Here is a 22409-nt window from a genome sequence, read left to right as displayed (position 1 = left end):
CCACCTTCAGCTTCGGAAACTCCTGGTCCCAGACTCCTCCTGCCCTTGGCTAGAATGCTTCCCCTTCCTCTTTGCGTATCAAGTTATGTATACCAGTTCCTCCCCACACAGCTAAATTCTCCTTCACCCAAGAAACCGTCCCTTACTGTCCTAACTCTCAGATCTTACAACCTCTCACATTATTTGCTACTTTGCATCACTAGCTACTGCATGAACATTTCTTGTCTCTATAATTCAAGTTCTGCATTGGGTCAAAGAGGCTGTCTTCTATCCCAGACCCCCGTTGCTCCCCAGTGCTTCTCATAGGGTCCTGCCTAAGAGAAGATGGAGGAGGAGTATAATGGTACTGACTGAGGGTGATGAGGATGGTGAGGGTCTGTCCTTTTTCTCAAGCTGGGGAAGAGGTGTGGGACGAGGGTAGGGACAGCCACGGAATTCTAGGAAGTTACCATTCAGGTGAGGGGCATCCCTGAGCGGACTGCCTGCTCTAGGATGAGGGTGTCCATTGTGCCTGGAGCTAAAGTCACAGGAAAGGGAGGTCTCTGGGGAGGAGAAGGGAGGCTCCTCAGAGGGCTGAGTTGAGCCCTGTTCCTCACAGCCCCTGGCCCCCACCCCTCCTCTCTCCCTGAGCCCCTGGGCCTCAGCCTCAGTATGGGGAGGTCTAAGCAGCTCTTCGCTACCTGTACAGTCACCATAATGAAGCTGCTGCCACTTGAGACCGCAAGGGAAGAGCTGCACCAGATGTAAACTTCACAGTGATTTATAGAGCAGAGCTCCTGAGCTTGGGGCCGGCACACAGCTGCTGTTCCAGCCGGCCCCGTCTGCCCGCCCCGTCTGCAAGCCCCCCTGCCTGTGCTGTTCTGTGTTCTTGGGGATGACATTTCAGGAAAGCAAAAGTAGGGGAGGTGCTGGGATAGCAAACTGGACCAAAGTGAGCACCAGCTAGGAGAATGGGCTATCCCAGAGACTTCCCAGAGCAGAAACAGAGCCTTACCAATTCTCTCAATTCCTTTTCCCACCAGAGTGGGGTTGATTTTCCCAGCCTCTCTCCTTACAAATTTAATACATAGATATTGAGCACTGATTGTCCACCCAGACAGTGGGAGAGTCTGCACCCAGAGAAATAGTGAAAGAAATATCCCAGGGGACACTCAACCACCTGGCGTTCAAGACACCAGACATAAGGCCATTGGCATTTGGTGGCAACAGCCCTTCAGGGCTCTCAGCTGCCTGGCTGGACTTAGAGAGAGGCACATCCCACACCCACATCTGCGGGATGCAATTACACAGCTTCTTCAACAGCCACCCAGGGCCCTGGAGAACACTGTCTACACTGGACCCAAGGGTTTTGGAGATGCCCTCTTCATTCTCTGTGCCAAACCTACCCCCCTCTTAAAAAGCCAACTCAAGCCCTACTCATTTTCAAAATAGTGCTTGACTTTCTCCTCCAAGAAGTCTTCCCAGGTTAACCGCATCCAACTCCCATTGCTTCTTTAATAATCCTTTCCTTGTACACCGATACATAACCCTTTCCTTGTGTGCCTTGAAACCTTCCTGGTTAATTCTAATTGATCATGAAGAGCCCAGCATCTGCCTCTGTAGTGTGTGAATTAGCTAGGTCTCCTTTCAGGCTGGCCTCCTCCCCTACCACATTCTAGATGGCCCAGGCAGGCAGGGCCTAAGAGCAGGGGCTCTGTGGCATGGTAGTTTCTAGTTCTGGTTGTTAAGTACTTCCAGTCCCCCTTCTGGACATGTGGTAGGATTGCTTTGCCCGGTCCCCTTAATATTAGGAGTCACATGTATCTTGCTTCGGCTAATGACACGTGAGTGGAAGTGACGTGTGTCACTTCAGCATGGAAGCTTTAAGAAATAGTGCATGATTTGCCACATCTCCTCCTTCCTGAGGTGGTAACTAGGAGCACAGGGTCAAAACGGAGCCTCTGTAAACTTGGTGGCAAGGTAGAATGGAACCCTGGTCAAGCTGCAAAGCACACGTAACATGAACGAGAACTACATCTTGGCTGCTTTAAGCTACCAAATCCTAGGATTATTCGTTGCCACGGCATAACCTGGTTTATCCTGATTAATACAGCCTGTCCTTGATCGCCTGTGCCAGGCTTCTAGTACACATCAAGGCCCTTGGCACACGCTGCTGAGTCAGTCTACAGGCCCGGCCCCATCCTCACCCGTGATTAAAGACATACATTATAGGTGGTAGTCCTGAGGCCTAGCAGGTAGAGGCAACCACTGCAGAAGATGCATCAGAAGCAATAGATACAAATTACCTTTCCTTCCCTTCCCAACCTCTTGAGAGCTCTGCTCTCAACCTCCCTCCCCACTCACCCCCCAATCTGGGGCCCAGTGCAAGGATTTCCCCCGGGGTGGGCTGGTCTATGAGTTAGGGTCCCCTTTCACATCCTGAAGGGCAGAGGCCCATTTGTTTCTAGGGGTTCAGAGGTTCAGGGACACATCCACTTAAATCTAGAACTATAAACCCTCAAGAGGCCCCTGTGGCCGGCGGTACTCACACTTGTGGCGTACTGGATGTCCTTCCAGATGGAGGTTTCCCGGGACAGGTCGGAGGCCTCAAAGAGGTTGTCCAGGATCACCTCCCCGATCATGTCGTGGCGGGAGAAGCGGTCAAAGTCAAAGACGCTGAGATGCAGCTTGCGGTCGGCCAGCTCCTCGTAGGGCACTGGGAAGTGGAAATTCTCGTCGAAGGTGGGGTTCAGGGTTTTGCGGTGCACCCGGGTCTGCAGCTTGCACTTGCGGTCGGGCAGGAGGTAGATCTTGACATAAGGGTCGGAGCTGCCGCAAAAGTCCTTGGCTGGGAGGTCGAAGGCCTTCAGGATGCGCACAATCAGGGTCTCGTTCTCGTAGTCGTAGCGCAGGCTGAAGTTGATTTTCCCGCAGCTCTTGGCCTCGGATTTGGCATCGTCCCCATCCACCGACTTCTGCTTATACAGTTCGGGCTTGATGCGGCCAATGCTGGTGGGCTGCTCCGCCGCTGGGGGCAGCTCGTTGCCGTAGTCCACGCTGGACACGTGCATCTGCCGTGGCAGGTGGCGCTTGAAGGACGTGTGCCTGGAGGAGGCGGGGAGGGGTGAGTGAGTGAGGTCGGGGGAGGGGAGAGAGGGGTGCAGGCCGACATGGCTCAGGGCCCCGGCTCATCATAGCCCCGGTGAGGCCCCCTTTACTTCTTGCTAATTGACCCCCTTTACCTCTGCCGCACTTTGTGCGCATGTCTTAATCCATGTAAAGTAGTTGGAATGGGGCCTGGTACATAACAAGCTTTAGTAAATGTTAGCCATTGTGATCATTATCTTTTCCCCTGCTTTTCTGCTTCTGGCTTTCTAGGTTTCTTTCCTGGTAGAGGTGACTCTGGTTCGCCTATTAAATAAGCTCCCCTATTTAGAAGGACCATCTTTTCCCACTCTCCTTACAGCATTCCTTCATCACCACCACGATCATCACCCCCTTTCCCTCTGCCACTTTCTAGCTACATGACCTGGGACACATTATTTAATCTCTCTGTGCTATAAGATAAGGAAAAATAAAAGTAGCCATTGCATAGGATTGCTGTAGGGGTGAAATGAATACACACAAAGTGCTTAGAACAGAGCCAGGTATATAAGAAGCTCTTATTATCTCATGGATTCTTATATTGGCTCCTCACAGCAACCTTATGAGCATCATTAGCCCTATTTTACAGTTGGGAAAACTGAGGCTTAGGAAAATGAGCAATTTGCCTGATGTCAAAAAACAAACTCTGTAAATGTGACCCAGCACTTGCACCATTTCTGGCTTTCAATCCGAAGACCGGGCCTGCTTTCCTTTGGCCGGTCTGCTGGGATCCTGGACCCAGGAATCCATAGGAGCCCCCCAATTTTTAATAAATACAATGCCTTATGCGTGCATGTTCCACATCTTTTAAAAGTTTCTGAATTTAGCGTGTTTGTCATTACATGGTGGTTGTTTTTTTGTCATTTTGTTTGTTCAAATAAAGAATGTCATGTATACAATTATTGTAAGGCAGGGAACTCTGTCAAAGGCTCTTCTCCTTCTCAAAATGTTAGGAATCTCTTGCTTCTGTCTCACATACTGCAGACTCCATCTCAGAGGCGGTACGGACATAGACACATCATTAACTTTTATGCCTCTGCACCTTTGCATATTCTTCTCCCTCTGGACAAGCCAACACCTCCCACCCACACACATCTCAGGGTTGACCACCTGCACAGCACCCCACCTCAAAGGTTCCCCTCTCCTGAAGTCCCTCCTGGTGGCTACCTCCAAGCCGAGCACCCACCATGGAAGACATCATCTGACATATTCTCCAACCAGAATACGCATATGATTATTTCTGGTCTCTGGTCCTCACGGGCTGGAATCTCATTCATGTATGGGTTGAGGAATGTGGAGGTAAGGAAGGGAGGGGTCCACCCCTCACCTGGTGGACGACGCTGGCTCTGTGGTCTGTCGCTGCAGCCGTGTGTGACGCTTGATGTGCTCTTTGACGGACATCTGCACCTCGGCCGGGATATCTGGGGACGTGTGGCTGATCTTCACAGCCGCCTCTAGGAAGCCCAGGGTGTGGGGGTCCTTGAGCTTGTCCGCCATGTTGCCTCTGGAGCTGGGGCTCTGGAGGGCCTCCGGGGAGGGGTTAGCAGAGGAGGGGCTGGAGGCCTCCTTGTTCCTCCAGGGCATCCAGCACAGCTTCCAAAAGAGAAAGAGAAAAACTGCCACCAGGGCCACGCCACACACAATCACTACCACTGCGAGGAGGCTGACAGAGGTGCCTGCCCTCAGCCAGGCAGGGAGGGACAGAGACAGACAGAGGTGGGGAGAAGCCGGGAAGGGTGTTCAAAGAGGGGCCACACACAAGGGACAGAGACGGAAGAAGAGAAAAGAGTGGTCGTGAGAAGGCTGCCCAGGCAGAGGAGGGATGGTTGTAGGGTCAGTGCTCCACATCCAACTTGTGAAATATCTGCAGCCTTGTGTTCACCTCAGGCTGATTTCTCCAGCTTCGCCCCTCCCCCCACCGCCAGCTTGGGGAGCACCTGGGCTGCCTCCCCGACTCCCTACTGGCATGTGCCCAGGGAAGGGAAAGTAATTTAAATAGCAGCCTAAGCAAATGTGCAAATTCGTGAAGCGTTCACATTTGGATGCTGCTTGAATTTCTATTAGAACTGTTACTATGGCCAGACTTACTGCAGAGTAGTTTTTTGCAGACAGCTCTCTTCCTCCACAGGTGGTGAGGCAGCCAGGGGCCCCAGGCTGAGATACTTCATTCTCTTCGCTCACCCCAAGCCCGCCAAGCCCACCACAGGAGCTAATAATTAGTGAGTAGGTTGACTTGAAGTGAACGAGATCAGGCATAATCTCCTTGAGGGTGGGGATTAGGTCTAATGCTTCTCCTGTATTCCCAGAAGTGTGCACATAGTAGGCTCAACAAATACTTGTATGAAGTTGTAATCTCCCTGGAGAAGGAAATGGCAACCCTTTCCAGTATTCTTGCTTGGAAAAGTCCCATGGACAGAGGAGCCTGAAGAGCAACAGTCCATAGGGTTACACAGAGTTGGACATGACTGAGCCCACACACACCACACCAAGTTGGAATCTGATCCACAGTTTACTTCAGAGGTAAATACAAACAATTCCAGTAGCTGTCCTTTGTGCCCATTCCTGTGGCTATGTGAGAGCTCTGCTGTAACACTGGTATTTTTGAATGTCGTGATTAGTTCAGAGGCGGGCACTCACTGTTCCACCCTCTGCCCCAAGCCGGATGTCCATTACCCCAGGGGAGTTGTGAAGGATGCCTCTCTCTGGGAGAAGTTACTAAGCACGCCCCCCTACCCCCATCCCACCTTTAGGAATGAACCTTTGCGCTCAAGGCCTCTTCTTACTCTGAGACATCAGGAAGCCTTGAACCAATGGGTTTGCACAAAGGTCACTTGTAGACAAGCCAGCAGAGGAGGCTTGTTTGGCTTGCATGTGACTGAAAAATCAAGCAGTTCCATCATCACCATTGTCATCATCACACCAGATTCCTGGCTTCTCTGGAAATGGCCTGAGGACTTGGTAACTGGACCTGTGCTCCCACAGACTGAGAACTGGCGATGCCCTTCGGAAGGCTGTGTGCTCACCCGCTCCTGTCCCTGTTACTTGCCTGCCACTGCAGGCCTATAACTTGCAGCCTCTGAATTATCCTGTCCCAAGCCTTAAGAATCTTGGGCTTTAAGGTGAGGAATGACCCTGCAAGTACTGAGGTCAGGCTGTGCTTTCGCAGGTGGGAGCAGTGTTCCAGACGAGGGACTTGCCTGTGGTCGGAGAACAGAGCCTAGACCAGGGTCCAGATGTCCACTGCCTGCCCAGCCTGGGGCTCATCCACTGTCCCAGACTGTTTGTCCTGGATTAAACTGTAGGTTACTACAACCCTGTGTTATTTTTTATTTGTCTGACTCAGGGCTCAGCATAGAAATTGATACATGAGAATGAATGAATGAATCAGCCGATCGATGTCAAATAAAACAGCTGTCATTATCACTCAACCAATATTTACTGAGCACTTGCCATGTTCCTGGTACTGAACTAGGTTGGGAGATGCTTGGTCCCTCTTGGGGAATCAAGAGAACTCTCACAGCACAGGCCGCAGGGAGAGCTCTCCTCCTTCCAGAGGGACCTGAGGAAGAGGCCAAAACATCAGTCATCCTCTCTGGGGAGCTAGCATTGCCTCTCGACTCCCTGGCTGTGTAGGGTATTGGCCTTGATCAGCTACCACCTTCAGGACTAAGGAATAGGAACATTGGACCCTCATGCCTTTTGCCACCTTCTCCAGCCCCTAGGCCCCTGCACAGAGACCTGGGAGCCTTTCCTCAGCATAGGAATTGAGGTTAGTCCACTAGAGACTGCTAGGGACCAGACAAACTGATTCTAAGTTAACTTCTAGACTACAGGTGTGCATGCGTCCTGGGAGCGTTAGAGAAAAAAATATCAGATTTCTTGAATATTTATTCATTATCTGAAAAATAAAAAAATCAGAATTGTAATATACAAACTGATAGTAATGAATTTTGTTATTGAATTTAGTCAAGTTATGAACATTGCAATGTCCAAGGCACAAAGTGCTTCTTATGTATTCACTCATTTAAGACTCTCCAGTGAAATAGGTGAAGATTATTATCCTCATTTTGCAGATGAGGAAACTAAGGCACAGAAGGTTAAATAGATTGCCCAGGGTCACACAACTGCTAAGTGTTTGGAGAGTCACCTTTACAATACCCCTTTTGTACGTGTGTATAGAACATGGCAGCAAATAAACACATATTGGAAGTATTAAATAAAAACAAATTTTGCTGTTATGATTTCATGATCTAAATAGTTTGGAGACTGTTTCCTTAAGCCCTGATACCCTTGGGGTTCACAGGAATGCTACCACAGATATAGATAAGTATATACCACATATATATATATATATATATATGTATATATATGTATGTATATATATTTAAAAGTATCTGGCCATCTCTGAGCCCTCCACATCTGTTCTTTGTTACAGTGGTTCCGAGTGCATTCTCTGCAATATGAGTCACCTTAAAACAAAAGGTATTTCTAGGGTTTTGCTTTCCTTTGATCATACATCTTTCTTGCTCTGGTAATAATTAGAATTTTAATGAGAAAGGGGGAGAAATAGGGGGAATCCAGAGAGCAGAGCATGCATTTAAATGTTCAGTCTGACCAAAAAAAAAAAAAACAACTGAATTCATAAATGAAAAGAGAGGTGGAGGAATCAATTTTTCCTCGGCATGGTTGCTATTTGGAATGTGTCTCCACATGACCCCTGGCTGTTGTTCCCTCAGCACTGTGAGATTATTGGGAATTGGCACCCGGTGCTCAATACTGGTTATGTAAGGCCAGGAGGCCCTTCCTCTGCCTGGAGACTCTTCTTCCAGGATACCTCACAGGCAGGCCATGCAAAGAGAATTAGGTCCCGATGCTGAATGGGTTCACACCACAGGGGAACAAGGTGGGGGGCAAGGCTGGTAAGACCAGAATTAGGCCACGGTGGGTATGATTTGCAGCGGATTTAGCTCCTTTAAAATCACTGCATGTGGCCTGGAATTCAGCCTGCCCGCAGAGCCTGGCTGAAAATGTGTCACCAAGGGCTGTCCAAAGGCCCAGGTGACCTAAGACACTTGCCTTCCGACCCCGGGCCTGCTGGGACCAACCCACCAGGATGAATTGCCTTTAGTAAACTGCAAGTGCATACACAGCCTTCAAAGCCTTTTCCCCACTCAAGTCTTTTTTTTTTTTTTCCCACTCAAGTCTTGTTTGAACCTCAACCCTGTGAGGCAGATAGCATTTTGATGGGCAGTTTAGCCACCTTTTGAGTTCTGACCCAGTGCTCTTCATATTATACCATACACTAGCTTCATGGTAAGAGAGAGGAAGGACACAGTTGGGGAAGGAGAGGGTAGGGCAGAGACCACCACAGCATTGTAAAGCAATTATCCTCCAATAAAAGAAAGAGAGGTAAGCCTCTGGTAAGGGAGAAAGTCCTACACATTGAAAAAGAGGACAAACTTCCTGAGTGTTTGTATTCGTATTCTTTCTTCCTCTCCTTTTCCTTCTTTATTTCCCCTTCAGCCTGGAGAGAAAGAAGCATTGTCCTGGAGTCAGACTGGGCTCATTCAATGTCCATCTCTACTGGTTATCAACTGTGACTCTTAATCTCTCTCAGCCTCTGTTTCATCATCTGTAAAATGGGTAGAGTAATAGTATCTACCTCATAGGGTCATTGTGAGATTCAAATGAGATCAAGTGTATCAAAAGTGCAAAGGACAGTGCCTAGAATGTAGTAAGCCATATAATAAATATTTGCTATTTTTATTAGAATTATCTAGTTCTGCCCAGTCTGATTTTGAACATCTTTTAATTTTAAAATTTGTTTAGTGGGCAGAACACATGCAAACCATGAATACTAATAAGAGAGATCGCTTTAACTTTATCATTACAAACTAGGAACAATTTTACCAGTAGAAATAATATAATTATTCTATTATATAATATATATATTAATATAATACAATTATTCTATTATGTCTATATATATTATAATATATATTATAATACATATATATTGTAGCTAGATCTCCCTGTATCTCAAGATGTAATACATACTATGTGAAAGATCTCACATCTCCAAGTTTTTCTGTCAATACTCATTGTTCAGTTGCTTTGCCATTACTGTCACCAACCAGCTGGTGAACAGAAGCAATCTCCAAAGGAATAAGAAGAAATTCATGGAAGAAAAATGTACAATTCAGAACATACTATGCTTTTGCAAAGTTTGCTTGAAAACTGGGGGAAAGAAGTCCGTTACTCAGTATTAGGTATCAGAGGAGACCAGTATTTTATGGGCACCTGGTTTGGGGAACCATATTGACCATATTACCCAGCAGCCTCTGGGAGAGCAGATAGTGATGGGACTTGGCTTCGGAAACACACCCAGTGATCTGGTGCTCTGCAGGGCAGGTGGGTTCTAGCCTGGACTGGGGAAGTGCTCAGAGACACGAGGCAGACATCTGCACTGAGCACCAGCGTCAGAATGACCACAGAGCAAGCCCATCAACTGTGTGACCTTGAACAAGTTACTTAACTTCTCCAAACATTGGTCTCCTCTTTTACTTCAAAGAATCACTGTAAATATTAGATAAAGTAAGGCTTTGAGCACAATACTGGATACATGGTGTGTGTGTGCTTAGGTGCTCAGTCGTGTCCGACTATTTGTGATCCTTTGGACTGTAGCCCAGCAGGCTCCTCTGTCCACAGGATTCTCCAGGCAAGAATACTGGAGTGGGTTGCATTTCCTCCTCCAGGGGATCTTCCCAACCCAGGGATTGAACCGCGCCTCCTGTGTCTCCTGCATTACCAGGTGGAGTCTCTGCCCACGGAGCCATCGGGGAAGCCCAACATGTGGTGAAAGTTCCCAAAGGTAAGTTGCTGTTATTTCTTCCTGGTGTTTGCTTTTGTGGTGGATAATAGTTTACTGGGTGGACCCAAAGCTTCCATTTACAGAATGGACCCAAAGCTTGGCCATTGAGGCAGGGGAGGGAGACATGGGACCAGTGGGCAAACCTGAGACAGACCTCAAGACCCTTCTTTCCTGGTGATGATGATCAGGCCCGTTCTTTCCTGATGATTCCCTGAAGGCCATCAGGGCAGGACCTGCTTGTCACCTTAAGTGAGACTGTCTGACAGGGGGGAATGGCTCATGGCCTCCCTCTCTCTCTGGAAAATGGTAAGCTATTAATTAGCAACCCAGCCTTTCTTATCTCCCCACTGACACTTCTTTCTCCAGAGACAGAGCCCTGATACTCCAGGGCTCCCTCCTCTTCTCTCCACCCATAGTGTTAGGATTTATCAGCCTTTCTCATCGTTTGCTATTGTTCCCATTTTTCTAATGGGCTTCAGTGTCAGGAAGATCCGTTTTGTAATAGTAACAGACATTCTTGCTAACAGACTGTAATTGAAAAGATAAACTGGAGAGAGGAAGTGAAAAGAAAGGACCATTTCCTCTGCTCCCCTCAAAGCTGGAGAAGGCGGGCTTCAGGGTCTGGGTTTGCTGATGGACCCTCAGAAATGGGCAATGTCAGTCTCTGCAGAGCGAAAGCTGCCTCAGTGAAAGAGGTCCCAGGCAGACACAGCTGGAGGCACAGACCCGCATAACTTAGGGAGCAGCCAGCAAGAAACTCAGAGGCCCCAAACCCTGGAAGGTGCAGTGTCTAATCTAGGAAGGGAAAAGACTCTGGTCAGAACCATTAATAGGAACACTAGTAATGAAAGTGTTAGTTGCTCAGACGCGTCTGACTCTTTGTGACCCCATGGACTACTGTAGCCCACTAGGCTCCTCTGTCCATGGGATTGTCTAGGCAAGAATACTGGAGTGGGTTGCCATGCTCTTCTCCAGGGGATCTTCCTGACCCAGGGTCAAACCCATGTCTCTTACATTTCCTGCTTTGTGGGCAGATTCTTTACTGTCTGAGCCACCAAGGAAGCCCTAGTAACAGTATTTGTTATTTATTTCTATATAGTAAGTGCTGTGCCCCTTACAAGATCTCTTAATCTTTACATCCTCCCTAAGAAATTAGTATTCACCTCTCAAAGAAGGGCTTCCCTGGCTCAGAGGGTGAAGCGTCTGCCTGCAATGTGGGAGACGCGGGTTCAATCCCTAGGTCGGGAAGATCCCCTGGAGAAGGAAATGGCAACCCACTCCAGTATTCTTGCCTGGAGAATCCCATGGACAGAGGAGCCTGGCAGGCTACAGTCCACAGGGTCGCAAAGAGTCTGACACAACTGAGCGACTTCACTTTCACTTTCTCAAAGATAAAGTAACCAAGTGCAGAGAGGTTAAGGTAGTAACTTGTACAGAGTGCACTTCAGTTAAGCGGAAGAGTTGGGATTTGAACTGGGGACTTTCTGATGTCGAAGCCCAGGGTCTTGAGCAGTTCCCTAAGGGGTCTGGAAGTGGAGCTGAAGTATTCCAGAGGCAAAGTCTGGGCAGAGAAGCTGGGGAGGCATTTCTTCACTATAATTAGGAGAGGGTGGGGAGCATCATTCAGGTTTTTGGCCTGACCCTCTGAACCTGGGCAGAATTCTGGGGGCCAGCCTCCTCATCCCCTATCTCTTTCTCCTTGCCTGGAAGATGCAGAAACTATAGCTATCAGGCAAATAATCAATGGCACCTGGAAAAGTCCAACCAGGAAATGTACCTGAGAAATCCCTGAGAGAGAGAGAGTGTGTGTGTGTGTGGGGGGGGGGGGTGGTTGGGGCGGGGGCAATGAAGGCTATTTTGTTCTGAGGCTCACAGACATCTTCCATTAATAATAAGCTCTGCTTGTAAATTTATTAGGAGAACCTGGTGTAATTAAAATTCAGGGTTGGGGGAGGGGAAGCAGGAAGCCTTTGCTTCCTTTCCTTCTTTCAAAGATCCAGGCTGAACTACCGATGGGGATAATTAGTGGAGTACAAACAGAGAAGGAATTAACGCTCTTGGAAAAGCTGTGATGAGGAGAGACAATGCTGGACTAATTATGGCCGCACCAAGCTTTATGACTGGGTGCCTGTTTCCACCATCATTAGAGGATTCAGGGATAAATCAGAGACTAATATGAAGTGTCATAGCTAACAGAGCATTGGCATTAATTTAGGGATTATTTTAGTATTATTATTTTGGTGGATGGTAACTGTACCTTTCTGCCTGGTGGTCAGGACATGTGGCCCCTATGAATGGAGCAGTCAAGGCTGGGATGGGGAGAGGGGCAGACAGAAAGTTGGATTCTTTTTCCTCTACCTCCATCTCCCTGTTTATACCTGCAACCGGTGAGAAAAGAGGTCTGCCTGGTCCTCATGGAGCAAGAAAAACAGTTCAGCCCCCGTATAGAGAGAAGGGAGGGATAAAGTAGTGTCATATACCTGGAGAATCCAGGGCTGGATGTACTGCTCACTTCCACTTTTCAGTCCCTCTGCTTTCAATTCCTAAGTTGGCTGTGTCCTTCTGTATTTATTTTTTAACTTTTTTACCCCCTTTTTTCTCCACCTTCTGTTTTTAGGCGTCTTTTCCTAAGTTGGACTAGTAGGGGTGCCACTTAGCTGGGTCAGGACTTTTCTCTTACCCTATGTTCCCCCTACCCCCCACCCCACTCCAGACAGTTCTGTGGGAAAGTGAAAGTGTTAATCACTCAGTTGTGTTCGACTCTTTGCAACCCCATGGACTGTAGCCCACCAGGCTCCACTGTCCTTGGAATTCTCCAGGCAAGAATACTGGAGTGGGTTGCCATTTCCCTCTCCAGGGGATCTTCCTGACCCAGGGGTTGAACCTGTGTCTCCTGCATTGCTGGCAGATTCTTTACCATAAAGAGTCACCAGGGAAGCCCTACACAGACCTAAAAAAACCTGGCCTGATCCACATGCTTCAATCCTAGTCCTCATTATTTTCAGTCACACATCATACCCCAACTCTGCGGACAGGGGGGACACAGTCATGCTAGAACAGTTAGAAAACAACACATCTTTTGTGCAGAGCTTGGGAGGATGGAACATTCTGTATCTACCATCCCCACTCTTGACGTTTCCACAGAGAGAGGGTAACTTCTAGAACTGTAAATCCAAAGGCTCTACAACTCCTACATCCTCAATCCTGGTTCTAGAATCTTAAAGCCCAAGACACACCATAGTCTGAATATCATCACCATGGGTTCTAAAGGATTCTGTATTGCACTTTTCCCCAGAGAGGGCAAAATCTGCAGAGTTCCTTCCTTCCATCAAGGAGTGAGGGACTGACTCAGTTACAGAAACAGAATTTTTTTGTGTGTTTGGATGAAATGCTGTGCATTTAATTTGGCATCACAAGCAGGAGAAATATTATCTGTGCTGCAAAAGGCCAACTTCAAAGCCAGGTGGCTGAATCACAGAACATCTCCAGAATCATTAGAAAAGTGAACAAACATCACATACATCTCATGGCCATAAGTACACCAGAGAAAATCATTCCTGCATGCCAGTCTGGGAGGGGCAGGGCCGCTCAGGCTCTCTCAACAGATTCTTGCATTTTCTGGAGCAACTCTGTACTTCTCACTACCTTGAGAATGCTATCAGACCCCAAGCTACCCACACCTAACACTCTGCAACTTGGGTTATGAAAAAAAGTTTATTCACCTCCGTAAGGCAAAGGACACAAAGAAAGGTGAAGAACTGCCTGCTAGTATCCCTGGGGTGGGGGTGGGAGGTGAGGGTAGGTGGATAGTAAAAAGGAAAGCAGACCCTTTACCTTTAGAGTTTTTAAAGAAAAGATGGGACTTGCTTTTAGCGCAGACAGCTGTGTACAGATGTTTCCAATTCAGGGTCTGATTGAGATTTCTTGTGCAATTGATATCACAGACCTTGGCATATAAGAGAGTCCCTGAAAATGATAGTAGAGTCTGAATCTCAGTTGTTGAATCTCAGGGTATTACTTGAAATCCCATGAGCTAGAGACTTACAGGAGTAGAAAGGCAGAGGAAAACATTCAATGGCAAAGGGATCTGGGAATACTTGCATTTTTCATGAAACTGCAAATAAAAAGATGCAGCATTTCTCTGAATGGAGAATCTGGACCCAGACAGTTGTTCTGGAATGCAGTTGTTCTGGGATGCCTGGGAGGTGGGATACCTTGGGGCCTGATCCCAAATTCCACAGCATCACCCCAGACTCCATGCACACCTAAGCCTCCAAGATCCCAAAGCCACACTTAACCATTTTTCTTTTTCCTGTTCTGATCAAGGGTCTTCTTCTGCCTCTCCCATCCCTTTCAGACCCCTCCCCCCACAGCTTGGCCCCAGGGCTTGTGACTCAGCAGCTAAAGTTAAAGTTCCCCAGGGCTGACAACTCAACCTTGCTTTCTGAAGCAGCCTGCAGGGAAGGCATACTGATTCATCTGGGCCTGCTGGCTCTTACTCCTCAGCCTTCCCTCATACCCAGCCTGGCCATCCAGGTACCTGTCATTGCAGACTACGGCGTGTCCCTCTGGAGTCAGAACACCAGTGCCTCCCTGTATCTCCCTGTATGATGTGTACACATGTATGCCAGCTGCCCCTCACCCTTAGCATTTCTGCTCTAAACAGACAGGAAGAACAGTCTCCATCCCAGGCAGAACTCGACAGGTGTGTTCTCACCTTGAATTAGCCCCTTTAGGGTCTGAGGGGGTCAGAGCAAGCATTAAGAGACCCACTGGAGAAGGATCATTGGAGCAAAGAAGGGAAGGGAGCTGGGGAGGCAGCAGGAAGAGACTCCCTGATTTGGGGAAAATTGTGTGTCTGACGGGCATACAGAGTTGGGTAGTGCAGGAGGTGATGGCACCTGAGAACCAAAATCTGATAATACTTACTGGGCCTAATTTGTTCAGAGATTCTTCAGGAAGAATCAACCTCCATCATCGTACCACCCTCTAAAAGTTCTTCTGCATATCTAACCTCAGTCCTTTCTGCTGCAGTAATCAACTCATTGATTAAACACTGCCAGGACCAGAGTTGGGGGGAGCAGAGCCCCCTACAACCCACACAGAGCCGAAGTGGGTTCCACCCGCCCCACGGTTGGACACAGCCCCCTCACGCACACAAGCCTCCCCCGGGCCCATTACCCTCCTCCCTCTCCCCTACTCCCCAGCGGCCCTGTTCCTAACCTAGGACCTAGCTACATCTCCGACCTTTAACCTCAAGTGAAAACAGGGCCCTGGAACCTACGGCCTCTGGAGAGCTTACCCCACCTGTATCTCCTCCCAGAGCCGCGGCTCCAGTCCCCGCTTCTGGTCCCAGGAGAAGCGCGTGGAGATGAAATTCCCGCCTCTTGGGGCCCCCTCCTCGCTCTCCCGCGCGGATGATGCGCCGCCGCCGGGCGACCCCAGCGTAACTCTAGGCCCAGCGCCACGGGGGTCAGGGTTGGGGTACAAGGAGGGATGGAGTCTGTGGAGCCAAAGGAACCCCGGAGCCCGGGTCCCTGCAGGACCTCCCTACCCCCACTCCACATCCTCTCTCGAGGCTTCACACTGCCCCCAGCCTCTCCCCATCGCCCGTTACTCCCTCCCGCCCAGGACCCTCCAGACATCGGGATCCGGACAAAGAAGCCCGGCTGCCGGGGGCAAGCGCGGCCGCGCGGCGAGGGTGAGGCAGGTAAATACCCGCCGGGGGCCGGCCGCCACGCCGCCCACCCTCCCGCGGTTCCCGCCGCCAGGGCGCGACACGCCATTCCCGCTGTCGCGACTCCCAGGGAGACGCCGCAGTTGCGCGCCAGGCCCGGGCCCCGCGGGGCTCGCGCTCCGGACTCACCGGCTCCGGCGAGCTCGACCCGGCTCGGGCTCCCTCCTGGGCTCGGCAGCCGCCTGGGACTGCGTCCGGAGCAGAGTCCGCGCCGTTCGGGCAGGAGGCGCCCGCTTGGCGAAGTCGGCAAGAGACACCGGCTCCTTAGCTCATCGGCCCCGAGTCCGAGTGAGTCAGAGAGAGACCGAGGGAGCGAGTTATAGGGATGGGGAGTGGGGGGTGCGGCGGAGAGGATGCCGAGACACCCTCCCCCACCCCGCCCCCCGCCCCCCGGCGGAGACGCAGAAAGCGACTCGCAGCCGGAGACACCGGACACAAAGACCTCGTGCCGGGCGCAGACCCAAGTTTCTCCCTGAGAGACCCAGGGAGCTGGGGCCGCGTTCCCCGAGAGATCAGACCAACTGACGGGACAGACCGACAGACGCACCCAGGGACCTGACACCCTCCGAAGAGACGAGTTACTTCCTCAGCCAGGATGTCCCTGGTCTCCTGCTTGCTCCACGGACCCCCTCCCCTGGAAGATCGCCCGCGGGGCGAGCAGAGAGAGCAAGAGGGAAACTGAGGCCCCTCGGGGAGCCGCATCCTGGGAGCCCGGCTTTCCGCGGGGGCCCCGCAGAGTCACACAGGCTGGAGCAGGGGTATTCTCTCCCTCCCGGGTCCCTTTCGCGTCTCTATGCTTGTCCTGCGAGCGATGGCCAGTGTACTAGCCGGGGCTGGATCCGAATCCAGGATCCTGAGCTAGAGTTCTCCACCTAGGCTCCGGGTTTCCCGAGGCTGGGGCTTTGGGGAGCAGGGACAGCCAGGGCGAGACCCCAGAAAGGGAAGGGCCCTCTGCTTTCCTGTTACCTGAGTCGGCAGCGCTCGGACTCCGCTCTGGGGGCTCTAGCTCGAAGCTTCGACAAGTCTCCACGTCCAGCCCGAGAGGGGGCGGCCGGGCCCGGCACAGAGAGGCCAGGACCGCGAGCGCCGCCTGGCACCGAGGCTCCCCGGTCCCCCGCACCCCACTCATGCCCCGGACACCGCAGCCCTCCAAGCAGCCGCCGGAACCCGCGCCGCGGCCGGACTGGGGCGGGGCAAGGCGGCCCCAAGAAGACCCTCCCCGCAGCGGCCCCCTCCGGCTCCGTTCGGCTTTTAATCACTTCCCCGCAGGGTCTCCGCCCCTCACGTGGCATCCCGCGGCAGCTGGCAAGTCTGGCGCCTCAGGGCCGCCCCCTCTACACTCAGCGACCGGTCTGAGGCCGGGCGGTTCAAGACGGAGGGACCGAGTTGTCCCGCATCCTGGAGGGTTCAAGACCTGGGAAAGAGCCTGGGATCCAGCTCCGCATTCACGGCCTGGTGTGACCTTGGGCCTCCCTGAACCTCAATTTTTCCTCTCTGTGAAAGGGGTACAAATGAAAACGAGTGCTTCACGGGCTGCGGGGAGATGTAAAGACAGTGGTTGTGAAAACACTGGGTAAATTGCCACATGCCACACAAGTGGCAACGAAATGGAGAAACCTGTTCTAGAAAGATGGATGACCCTGCTAGGAATGGGAGGACCTTGGCCAAGGTTCCTAATCGGGGGAGTTAGTCAGACTCGCCCCCTGTCCCAGCTTCGAAGGCAGAAGACCCCAAGACTGTGGGGCGATGCGAACTGCAAAAAGACTTTCTGAGCCCCGCATTCCTGCTGTCCTCGGTACCCGCACGTTACTATGGCGACGGGAGGCAGCGGCCGTCTCTCTCCATGGCAACCGGAGGGGAAAGTTTCTGGCGAATAAGAACGGGGGGCATTTCAAGAGGGCCCTCCGTTCCCGCCAGACCCATCTCCCCGCTTCGGTGCAACACTACCGATGTTACGCTTGCTATCAAGCATAACAAGGGCCAAAAAGACCGAAAATTAAACGTAAGGATTGAGGCTAGACTGGGCAGAACTCCCCTCTCGGAACTGTGGTGTAAGGTCCAGAAGCAGGTTGACTGAGGGGCTCTTAGGTGCCCCTTTCAACCTGGAGGTCTGTGAACAGCCGCCAGGCCCCTGTGTCACAAAAATCTTGCATTCTCGGCTGGTGGGCCTCTTCCTCTGTGGGGTTCACCCGAAACTCCAGGTTCAAGTCCCTTTGCCTTCCCGGAGCTGAGAAGGAAACTTTAGCTGCAGTCTCTGGAAGCCAGGGGGCTGGTGTGTGTCCGGGCGGCGGGTGGAGGAGGAGGGTCTTTCCTCCTAATTAACACGCTAATTGGAAGTGGCTCCGGCGGTGACTCATTTTCCGGAGAGAGGAGATTCGGAGCCCCAGCTCCTGGCGGTCTCCCTCGTGCGCCATCTGCGCTGGCCGGCCCGTGACAGCCCTGGGCAGCTGGTGCCCCGGGTACGGAGGGTCGGGACGGTGCCTAAGAGGACCCTGGCAAACCGCCTGCGCTTCCCAGCTCTGTCCATGGTGCTGAAGGCTCAGTTGCTGCAACTAGTGGCATGGGCACCCCATTAGGAGAGGGAGGTAGGCCGGACAATTACGGCGGGTTGGAAACTTCTGCTCTGACTTCAGGAGCTTGCGATAGGGGAGGACTTGGCACTCAGGCGGGAGTGACTGAGAAGGCCTGATCCCGGCCACACAATGCAATCCAGGCCACCTTCCCGTGAGAGGTGCTCAGTTGCAGTGCCAAGAACGAATGCGGCTGTCGAGTCCCCATTCTCCTCCCAGAGCTTTAAGAACCCACCTGAGGAGCCCAGCGGTCCCATCAGTTTTTCCTCTACCACCTGGAGAGACTGGAGCTCAGAGGCCAGTCACACACACTCAGACTTGTCACACACTCATTAGCAATTTCTGAGGGGGTAGGTTTGTGTTTATATAAAATAACAAATGGAGACTAACCGCTCTTTGCCCCTGTTTATGGCAGCTCTGTTACTCAGCAGCGAGTTCTCCCTCCCCTTCTCCAGTTCCTGGGGAAATTTGCAGAACAAAGCGCCTTGTTTTGCCTTTGCAGAGAATGAAAAAAAAAAACACTGGCCCGTTCCAAGGGCCCAGGCCTGTGATGCAGGGAAATCAATATTTTGCTTTACAACGAGTGGGGGAATTTGCATCTAAACTGAAGGCAAAGGAGCCTGTTCGGAGCAGAGCAGGTGGCAGGAACCGAAAATTAACAGATAATTTCTCATTGTTCCCGGATTCTGCCTCCACACTCGGCAGGCAGCTCTGCAGCGTCTCTGGCGCCCCGGCAGCAGCTCCGGACCTGGCATTTCTCAACCACGCTGGGAGAAAAAGGTTCGCTCTGACAGGGCTGCGGGCAGGGGTCTCAGGCTCCCCGTTCAGTCAATAACTATTGAATTTGGACTGTGTAAGTGATCATGTGTGTGTATGAGAGTGATGAGAGAGACAGAGATAAGAGAAAGAGAGACACATGGAGAGGCAGAGGATGAAAGGGATATGTACTGAGACAAATGTAAGAGAGATACAGAGAACAGAGAGACACAGAACTGGCAAGTATATAAAGGGACCCATAAAGAAACACTGATTCAGAAAGAGAGATAAAAGAGAAAAGTAGTTATTTAATAATTCTTACATTAAGAGAAAAGCTCTGCCCTAGTTGTCATCTTCCTGCCCTCTCCCTCACAGTTAATTGCTGATACATTTGGTCACATAACCAGCCACAAAGCAGAAAGAAAAAATCCTCACGTAAAGATGGAACTCTTTCCTCTTTAGAATCCCTTTCTACTGCAAGCCCACTCCCAAAACACATCTAGGTTTCTTTCCATATGAAAAGACTAAATTCAGACTCCATGGTCCTATTCAGACCTGGGTAGGGAAGGAGAGAAAGCAGTGAAATTGTTATCCCTCAACTCTTATCTCTCAGAAGAAGATTATTCTTTGTCCTCTTTTTGGCTTGCAGGATCTTCTTTCCCTGACCAGGGATCCAACCCACACCCCCTGCAGTGGAAGTTCAGAGTCTTAACCACTGGACTGCCAGGGAAGTCCCAGGAAGACATTCTAAGTTTTTGGGTTCAAGATGGGAAAGTGAAGGAGGCACAGAGCCAGCAAGACATAAGCAAACAAAGGTACAGAGTTGCCCCCCCACCCCAGGGGGCTGGGTCCCAGAGCTGGTGCACCAAACCAGTCCTGGGACAGTCACGCTCCCGTGAGAGCCTTGGTTTCTTTATCGACAGGATGACTAAGTGGGATGAGAAGCTTTTTGAGGCTTCTTCCAGCAACCACACTCTAGGATTTTACAGGAGAGGAAAGGAGAAAGCTGAGCAGGGAAAAGGAGGGAGTGAGGTTTTTCTGGCTCTGAAGAAGAGGGTGAGTTTAAAATGTCCAGACTCACTTTGGGCTTCTCCTCCCTCATTACTCTCACTTCTGTACGGTCATTGCTGGAGCACAGTAAGCTGGATTCCCCACCCCACTCCCCAGGCCAGACTGCTCAGAAGAAGGAGAAGGAGGCGGAGGTGAGGCAGGAGGCAAAGTGAGAGGAGGTCTGAGGCAAAAGCCAGCGGCCTCCCACTCCTATGCTCTCCTCTGATCAGAAATAACTGAAGTACACTTCCCCTGCCCCCCACCCCAAGTCTCTTAGGCAGTGGCCTGATTGCCCTTGGAAACTTCCCACCCTGCTCTGAGCTGCAATGTCCTGTTGAGTTATGCTACAAATAAAATAAATTAAAACAAAATAATAATTTCTAAAAAATTAAACCTCAGTAGGAAATTGCTAATGCTGTAGGCGGGAAGAATGAGCTCCTTTGACATGAGCCGATGTGTCATATTGTCTTTCCATCTCAATGCAATTTCTAAATAGGGAACCCTTTCCCCATTCCCTCCTCCCCTCCATACCCCCAGCAGAGATGTAAAGGGAGCAGTCTGACATTCATAGATACAGAGAAATAGACACAAGCAGACCCACCACTCTGCCAAGCAGATTGGAGCCAAGAGGACTCTGACCCAACCTTGAGGACCACTGATTTCCCCTCTTTCCACCTCTCCCATCTCCTGCTTACTGAAGCATCTGGCCACTTTTGTGAAGGTTTTCAATTTTCTCTAAGAAAACAGGCATCAGCTCAACCTGTTCTGCTGGTGAAGAATTAAGTTGATGTCCTGAAGTGAGGAGTGGGAGTAACTTTATACCATTATTTGGAACACACTCTTCCATGGAATCCCAATGGGGTTTCTGCCAAAACAGCTTTATCAGTATTTCCAGCAGATGTCACCCTGTACCCCTCACCCCCACACCAACATAGCAACTCTAGGCAAAGCTCCGTGACTTCTGCAAACCTTGCCCTTCCAAGCCATCATAAGAGTTTCCAGGAATTCCTCCTTGCTGGAAGATAGAGAAGACATTGCAGAGCTCCAAGTCAATGCCCAGGTGTTTTTGAGAGTCCAGTCTTGCTTTTCTTCAAAGAAAGGTCCTCAACAATTCAAGCTATCTAAAGTGAAAGTGAAAGTCACTCAGTTGTGTCCGACTTTTTGTGACCCCATGGACTATACAGTCCACTGAATTCTCCAGGCCATAATACTGGAGTGGGTAGCCTTTCCCTTCTCCAGGGGATCTTCTCAACCCTGGGATTGAACCCAGGTCTCCTGCACATTGCAGGTGGATTCTTTACTAGCTGAGCCACAAGGGAAACCCAAAGCATACTGGAATGGGTAGCCTATCCCTTCTCTAATGGCTTCTCCCAACCCAGGAATCGAACCAGGGTCTCCTGCATTGCAGGCAGATTCATTTCCAACTGAGCTATGAGGGAAGCCTCCTCAAACTACCTAAGCCAAAGGTATATCTGCCCCTCTCTCACTCATTCCTAGGTTGCGTTAATGGTAAAGAACCCGCCTGCCAATGCAGGAGACAGAGACATGAGTTCAATCCCTGAGTCAGGAAGATCCCCTAGAGAAGGGTATGGCAACCCACTCCAGTATTCTTGCCTGGAGAATCCCATGGACAGAGGAACCTGGCAGGCTATATATAGTCCATAGGGTCGCACAGAGTCAGACATGACTGAGCAACTAACACTTGTAGGCCAAAGCAGTCTGGGAACCAGGAAAGCAGATATAGGTTCAAGGTCAGAAATCATCATCTGTAATCCAGACCACCTGACCTGCCTCTTGAGAAATCTGTATGCAGGTCAGGAAGCAACAGTTAGAACTGGACATGAACAACAGACTGGTTCCAAATAGGAAAAGGAGTACGTCAAGGCTGTATATTGTCACTCTGCTTATTTAACTTCTATGCAGAGTACATCATGAGAAATGCTGGGCTGGATGAAGCACAAGCTAGAATCAAGGTTGCTGGGAGAAATATCAATAACCTCAGATGTGCAGATGACACCACCCTTATGGCAGAAAGTAAAGAAGAACTAAAGAGTCTCTTGATGAAAGTGAAAGAGGGGAGTGAAAAAGTTGGCTTAAAGCTCAACATTCAGAAAACTAAGATCTTGGCATCTGGTTCCAACACTTCATGGCAAATAGATGGGGAAACAGTGGAAACAGTGGCTGACTTTATTGTGGGGGGCTCCAAAGTCACTGCAGATGGTGAGTGCAGCCATGAAATTAAAAGACACTTACTCCTTGAAAGGAAAGTTATGACCAAAAAAAAAAAAAAAAAAGAAAGAAA

General features: G+C 50.4%; 1 protein-coding gene across 7 annotated transcripts in view; it reads right to left on the bottom strand.

Moving 5' to 3' along the window:
* SYT6 (synaptotagmin 6) overlaps positions 1-16947 on the bottom strand; it is a 65779-nt gene extending 48832 nt beyond the window's left edge. For 3 of the 7 annotated variants that reach the window (XR_006267765.1, XR_006267766.1, XM_043460127.1), the window contains exons 1-3: positions 16698-16947; positions 4451-4799; positions 2529-3084 (exon numbers count right to left, since the gene is read on the bottom strand). Coding sequence is in view for 5 of the 7 variants with exons in the window: in XM_043460127.1 (XP_043316062.1) it covers positions 2529-3084; positions 4451-4799; positions 16698-16860 (1068 nt within the window). In the remaining 2 variants the exon portion in view is untranslated. Of the gene's footprint in view, positions 1-2528; positions 3085-4450; positions 4800-15860; positions 15993-16697 lie in introns of those variants that run through there. The other 4 variants (XM_043460138.1, XM_043460145.1, XM_043460139.1 and 1 more) reach the window with 2 other exon arrangements.
* Between the last annotated feature and the right edge of the window lie 5462 nt (positions 16948-22409).

The sequence above is a fragment of the Cervus canadensis genome, chromosome 2, assembly GCF_019320065.1.
Source record: "Cervus canadensis isolate Bull #8, Minnesota chromosome 2, ASM1932006v1, whole genome shotgun sequence".
NCBI classification, from domain to species: domain Eukaryota; kingdom Metazoa; phylum Chordata; class Mammalia; order Artiodactyla; family Cervidae; genus Cervus; species Cervus canadensis.
This window is presented reverse-complemented; position numbering and strand designations above follow the sequence as displayed.